Source organism: Ammospiza caudacuta, chromosome 3, assembly GCF_027887145.1.
Source record: "Ammospiza caudacuta isolate bAmmCau1 chromosome 3, bAmmCau1.pri, whole genome shotgun sequence".
Taxonomy (NCBI): domain Eukaryota; kingdom Metazoa; phylum Chordata; class Aves; order Passeriformes; family Passerellidae; genus Ammospiza; species Ammospiza caudacuta.
The window spans coordinates 112,163,851-112,170,826 of record NC_080595.1 but is presented as its reverse complement, the minus strand read 5'-3'; the positions used below and the strand labels follow the sequence as shown (position 1 = coordinate 112,170,826).

Below are 6,976 nucleotides of genomic sequence, written 5' to 3'. Positions count from 1 at the left end.
GCGGGGCTCCCAGTGCCATGTCACGGCTGCTCCTCCCCGGAAAAGCCGCGGGGCCGGCGGCCGCTCCGCCCCGGAACAGTCCCTCTGAGGCGCGGCGCGGCGAATCCCGGTCCCGCAAAGATGGTGCGGAAACTGAAGTACCACGAGCAGAAGCTGCTGCGGCGGCTGGACCTGGTGAACTGGGAGGCGTCGGGCGGGAACTTGGCGGAGGTGCGGGCGCTGCGGCGGTACCGGGTGGGCCGGCGGGAGGATTACGTGCAGTACAAGGCGCTGGCCCGCGCTGTGCGCGCCCTGGCGCGGCGCCTCCGCGACCTGGGCCCGGCCAGCGCCGCCTTCCGCGCCCGCTGCGCCGCCGCGCTGCTGGAGAAGCTGTACGGGCTGGGGCTGGTGAACAGCCGGCAGTCGCTGGCCGTGTGCGAGAGCCTCTCGGCCTCCGCCTTCTGCCGCCGGCGCCTGCCGTGCCTGCTGGTGAAGCTGCGCATGGCGCAGAACCTGCGGCACGCCGTCACCTTCGTGGAGCAGGGGCACGTCCGCGTGGGGCCCGAGGTGGTGACAGACCCCGCGCTCCTCGTGCCCCGCGCCGTCGAGGACTTCATCACCTGGGTGGACGCGTCGCGCCTGCGGCAGAAGGTGCTCGACTACAACCAGGAGCGTGACGACTTCGACTTGGCCGCCTAAGCCTGCCATGCCTCACAGGACACGCTCACCGATAATACCACCACGGGATATTCACACACCTGCAAAGGGAGCCAGAAGGAAACTGTGCGCTTCCAGTGTCGTACTGACCTGCTCCTGGCTCCCTTTCACAGCTGATGCTTCCATTCATCCATTCAGAGGAACAACCTTTACACATCCCCTGCTTCAAGAATACATCCAGTGGCCTAGCTCCATCATCATCCCTGCCAGCTGTCCTGGTTTAGGGCAGATTTTTCTTCTTCCCCGCTTCACGCTCAGACCTAAAGGTGCAGAACTTATTTCTGGGCTCGATACAGATGGGGATACCAGCATCACCCCAGGACACATCTCAGCTCCATCATCGTGCCCAGCTCCCTCATCCTTAAAAGTGCATCTCCATCATCCTTACATCCCATAAAGCAAAAGTGCTTGGAAAAGTCTCTGCCCAGTTGCAGGAGAGGATTTTAGTCAGGCTTAAGTGCTTGGCAGCTTAACAGCAGCTGCTGGAAGGGGTTTTAAGCCAAGCTGAGCGACTGTTTGAAGACTGAGTTCAGCTGCTTCACTGCTCTTTTTCCAAGAGGTTGTTCTGGTTCCTCCTTTGGCTGTTGAATGCACAGGAATCAGTTACTTCTGGAAGCGTTTTCTTTTGCTATCAAGGAATAAGGAGAGGATTTCTCGGGGCCAGCAGTAAACAAGAAGGCCAAATACCATGTTTCTGGAACTGTTAAAAGTTTTAGCCAAAAACGGAATTAAAAACAAACCAAAAAAACTTTATTGTCATGTGAAGTTGTGAAGGGATGTTTGATGCTTTGAGTTGTGTCTTTGCTGTGTCGGCTTCCTGATGACCATTATGAATCATTTATGGATGAGGATCTAACTGGGGAGGTGTTGGAGCAAAAGCTGGTGTAACCATAACTGCAGATTTGGGGGAACTTTGCATTTAGTACATTAGCCAGGGTCTGTTGGGAACTTTGTTCATTTTTGATAAAAAAGCAGAAAAACAAAAATAAAACTGTTGGGTTTTTTAGTTGGTGAAGAAATGTGGGGACTGCTTTATGATATAATTTCTCTGAGTTTATTCTGATTTTTAAATGGTCCAGTAAGCCCTGTTTCTGAACTTTTTTTTTATTTAAGTTTTTATGTAACTTATGTAAGTCTGGTTTTATTTTAATAGCTAGAAGGCTATTACTAAGTTGTAACATGTTTATCCTAGGAATGCTCTCGTTCCCTTACCTGGGGCTGTGAAAGGATTTGGCAGTAGGTTTAGGAGCAGAGCTGTGACTGTCCATCCCAAATCCCTCTCAAAGCTCTGGATGTGGATGCCTTAGTGTGGCTTTTTTGAACAGAAAGTGTTCAGCTGAGGTATGTTTTGGAGGTACTGCATGACCATAATCTGTAACCAAATATTATGTCAGGCTTTTATAAGGCAAACAGAATGTTTACATTTCTTCCCAATCTCATAAGCCAGCTGTATTAAGCAGAACAATTAATAAAGCAATAGTAGATATTAAGAAAAGGACACTAAATGGGTGGATAAACCACTTGCCTACTACTGCTGTTTGTACCTGAATTTATTTCAGTAACCATAACCTCAACAACATCTTAACCTTTTTTCTTAGAGCATGCATCTTGCTCTAAGAAATGCAACCTGAAAAAAAGTTTCACACATGAAGCCTGACTTTTAAAGACCTTCCCAGCTTCCCTTTCCTCTAGAACAGTGCCATCATTTCTTGGGAAATTTAGAAGGTGCCTTATTCAGGTGCAGGTTAAAGCAGTGCTTCTGCTGTGCTTTACTCTCTTGGGAGGAATTTAAGTAACAGCACAGTGACTGTGCAGGGCATTTTAGTACTGAGATGCTGAACTCCTGCTCTGCCCAGTGTGTCCAGCCCTTGGAGGAACTGTAGAAAAGGAAATGTCAAACCTCCAGCTTGTCAGCATCTGCAGTTTATATCATCAGCCCATTCCTTTTGTATGAAACCTACTTTTTATCATCAGCATCTGTAGCAGAAGAGAAATAACCCTGTAGACTGTTAAGCAGTGGGAATTGATTTCCCAAGAAATATGTAGGATAACAGCATCCATCACCCCTGCTCTCCTCCTATGGTACTGGAAATCAAATTGTTATGTTCTCTAAGAAATCAGGCTGTGTGTTTATATGTTTGTGTGCTTTAGCTCTGGAATTTCTTAACTGTGCTGGTTGTACAGTAGCTGAGACCTGAGATGAGTGTCCTGCTCCTCAGTTTGTAGCAGCTGGCATCCTCACACATCCCTGACCAGAGCTGGGTCCGCTTCAAGTACAATAAACAGATAAAATGGAAGTTCCAGCAGCACAGCCACATTCCTGCTGATGATGACAACCAGGGAAATAATGGCTTCTTTCCTTGTGTTCCACAGTGGTTTTGCCTTTAGTTCCAGGTTTGGGTTTGTTTTCCAGAGCTGACATGCTGTGGCCACTGCTGGGTGGTTCCCACTGCAGTTCTGGAGCTGAGGATTGAAAGGGCACTGGAAGCAGCTCCTACAGCCTTTCCCAACACTTGGATAAACATGGAGGCTTTTGTTAAATTCCAAGGCTGATCCAATGTCAGTAAATTTGGCACAGTTTCCATGGTCTTGTGTAAACTGGCATGAGGATATGATCCAACATTGCCCTTTTTTGGGCCAGGTCCTTCAAACTCTCCCCTCCAGAGCTCCGGGGACTTGCAGCAGGAGAACTTTGCATGTGAGAGTAACAGGATGGGGTCCTGGGTGTCACTGTGCTTCTTCCCTGTACCTTCTCAAGTGGGCTTGATGTTCCTCAGGTGCCCCAACATCTCCGTGTGTCTTGTGGGAAGTTGTTGCTGCAGGACAGAGGATGGTGGTGCTGGTGATGGGGCAAACTCACTCCATACCTGACAAAACCTGGCAAATGCCACCTCCATATGTGCCTGTCCCAGGAGCTGGGGGGTGCAGGGGTACCAGCTTCTCCAGAAAGGGAGAATGGGGCTGCAGGGGGGTCTGGGAAGTGCAAAAGCCATTGGAAAACAGCGAGCAGTTTCCAGGCAGGAGCTCTCACTTGGATAGTGGGCAGCAGGAAAGGAGATTTTACCAGGGCCTTTGGTTTTAGGTTCGAGGGGGTTATTTTTTTTCTCTGGTTTTTTTTTTTTTTTTTCCTTTTTGTTTTTTCTCTTCTCTTTTTTTCCCTTTTATTTTTTCTTTTCTTTTTTTTTTTTTTTTCTTTCTTTTACTGACCTTGGCTTTCCCTTTATTTGAAAGCTGCCAAAGCAGAGAAGCTGAGGCTGAGGAATGTGGGGGAGCTGGAGGAAGGAGTCCTTCACACTGACACCTTTTGTGCTGCAGTGTGTAAAAAGCTGAGGCTGTCACTGAAATGCAAATGTGTGGCTTTTCACTGATCTAAGCTCCATTTTTTTCCCAGTAAACAAGAATGCTGCATGTTTTAAAGGCTGCTTTCATGACATTTTGGTGTGGCTTAGTGCTGACCTCAGTCAATCACTGACAGCACATCACCATGAGCCTTGGGGCTGAGGAAGGATATGGTACATCCCCCCTCTCAAGATGGGAAATGGAGACTGAGAAACAAAGGTGGAACTGGGCAATTCCCAAGTTTTTGGGTGATGGTCCTATATCCTGGGCTAGGCCAGGGCCTCCCAGCCCTGCTGAAGGGCACTTCCCCATGCTCATGTCTGCAGCACTCCCCAGTAAGAAACCCCATAGCAGATGGAAGCATCACTGTCCCCTTTTTGAGCTCTGAACAAGGTTTTAAATACATCCCCTGACAGATCTGACCCTGGAGACTGCCATTTCTCATCACCAGGGAATGGGATCACCTTAGTCCCTATCCCAGAAGCCAAAACACTTCAATATTCACTGAATCTGGGGGATTATTATCTTAAGAGTTATGTCAACATTTACATGAGAGCCCCAGCTCTTGTCCCTGCTTTTAAATACACCATTTTAGGCAGTGAAGCATTTTTTCTGACCCACTGTTTGCTGTTTTAGGCCTGCAGCAGGACTTTGTAGCAGGAAACTTGCCTGCTGGGAACTACCCCCTCTCACTTCTCTGCAAGCACGGCAGTCTCTTCCTCCCTCGTATCAGCTGATTTTGAAGACAAAAAGTGTTTTGTTCCCAGCAGGCAGAGAAAGGGGAGGCTACCCATTAATGAGAGATGGAGATCTGAGCATGTCCCATTCCTTCTGGAGCTGCTATTAGGGGATCCCATGTGTCCCCAGCAGGGTGTCACCACAGTTTGATCCCACATGTCCCCAGCAGTAAATCACCACAGTTTCTGCGCTGCTGTGAACACGTCAGCAGGGTTGGTGAGTGCAAGCCCAGGCAGCACCACCACCCCAATCCCTACCCAGAGGAGCCACCAGCTCCTGAGAGGTTGGAATGGCTGTGTCACAGGGTAAAGTGCAGCCAGGCTGACCCGGCGGGTCCGTGTGGCTGACATGGCAGTCCTGAACTTGTCCCTTGTACCTGAGCTTGGACTTGAAACACACCAGGGGAGCCATGTCCTAAAACCACCTTCTCTCCACACCATCTCCAAGAGCAGCTGGGGCACAGGGTCCCGTGCATGTATGGGGATGCTGGGCTTGGAGAAGGTGAATGCTGTGCCCTCAAACCTCCTACACCTTGGAATGCTGTGCCCTCAAACCTCAAACCTGGAAGAGCCTTCAAACCTCCTACACCTTGGCCCTCTCAGCTTCCCCGAAGAATGTAGGTGGGGAAGGAACGCTGGAAGTCACCTAATCCAAACCCCTGCTCAAAGCAGGGCGCACATGGGGCTGCCTCAGGTCTGCATGTCTCAGTGCGGGACACCTGAAGCACACTTTAATCACCCTCGCTGTAAATTATATTTTCCTCTTCCATCTAGTCGAAGTTTCCCCTGCTGCAGCCTGGGACTGCTGCGTCCCATCCCCACGCTGGACACAGCCATGTTTGAGGCGGGTTATATTTCCCTGAATGCTGTCCACACACGGATAGGCAAAGCGACATGTCCTCTGTCACCCCTGTCACCCCGTTACCCGGGTGTCATTCCCACCCTTCCACAGGGATTTGGGGCTGGATAAGGGGCTGGAAGGAAGAAAGGAAGCGGAGGAGCGCGATCCCTCGAGGGCTGGGCACAGGGAGTGCGAGCACTGAAGCTGCGTGAGGTGCTGCGCAGAAATTAACTCCTTAAAATTCTCCTCACGTCACCATTGCTCCTCCCGTGCTCCCCCCAGATCCTCTTTTTGCTCTTTGCGGGGCTTCACGTACCTGCTGTGCGGTGTCCCGGTCGTCCCCTGCTCCCGTCCCGCCGTCCCAAGGAGCGGAATGTCCCCTCTGGCCACCCACGGCCCTCCGGAGCCGGGCGAGCAGCGGCTGCTCCCTCAGGACGCCGCCTCTGTCGCAGGCACAGCGACTGCCGGGCTCTCCCCGAAGGGGAGGGACCAAACTTTGCCTTAGTTTCCAGCTGAGACAATCTGAGAGAAATCCTCCCTGGGCCTGGAATACAAAGTTCTGCTATGGAGGCATGCCCAGCACTGCCTGCGCGTCCCGGCGGAGCCCGTGGCTGCTGAGGTGCTGGGCCGTGCCCCGGTAGGGCAGGGACAGAGTCATGTGCGGGCTCTTTGTGTGTGTGAGCTCGGTATCTCCCGGCTGGGGCTGGCTCAAGCAGCAGGAACCCCGAGGGAAAATTCCCCCGGATGGGTTGCAACACCCCGTGGAGGAGCTGCAATGCCTGTGGCCGGGTGAGCAGCGGAGGACGGCGCTTTGGCTCAAGGTTGTGCTGTAAAAATACAAATCTTTTCCTGTGTCCTTATAAAGCGGATAACCACAGTCTAGGGAGGCAGATCCCACTTTGGGTGTGACATCTGGGGTGGCTGCAGAGGAGTTTAGCACAGGTTCCTACCTGTGGGGCAGATCTGTACTCACCCTGCTTTGCATAGTCCTGGCGTTTGCCCCCTCAGTCATGCTGAATGCAGGGAGTTCGCCTGAAGTAATAAAAGATTAATTTTGTGAGAGATCCGCAGCTGTGAAATGCCCCAATGAGCTGCAAGGCTAGCAAAGGGAGGCAGCAGGGGAGGTAGAATTTGGCTTGGCTTAAATTGCTCATGAAGTTGCTCCTGTGGACTGTCCCCTTGGACAGCTGCTGAGTTCCTGCCTTGGGATCAGCAGCTTCCCTTCCCTAACAGTATGGGTATGAGCTGAAGCTGGAAAAGAATACGAAAGTTGTATGAAAAGGTCCAAGATTTTTTTTTCCTGTACTCTTGTCCAGACTTCATTTCAGTGATGGGCTGGATGCATTAAAGTTTGACATTTTCA

The 6,976-nt window shown here is 51.1% G+C and overlaps 1 protein-coding gene across 1 annotated transcript; it reads left to right on the top strand.

The window, feature by feature from the left end:
* The first annotated feature begins 111 nt into the window (after positions 1-111).
* On the top strand, positions 112-2,995 carry IMP3 (IMP U3 small nucleolar ribonucleoprotein 3). The gene has a single exon (XM_058801875.1). It carries the CDS (start codon positions 121-123, stop codon positions 676-678), a length of 558 nt encoding a protein of 185 aa, XP_058657858.1. The 5' UTR covers positions 112-120; the 3' UTR covers positions 679-2,995.
* Positions 2,996-6,976: the final 3,981 nt, after the last annotated feature.

Excerpts from the sequence above, each read along its gene's own strand:
- IMP3 (XM_058801875.1), top strand. The coding sequence starts at position 121 with ATGGTGCGGAAACTGAAGTACCACGAGCAGAAGCTGCTGCGGCGGCTG.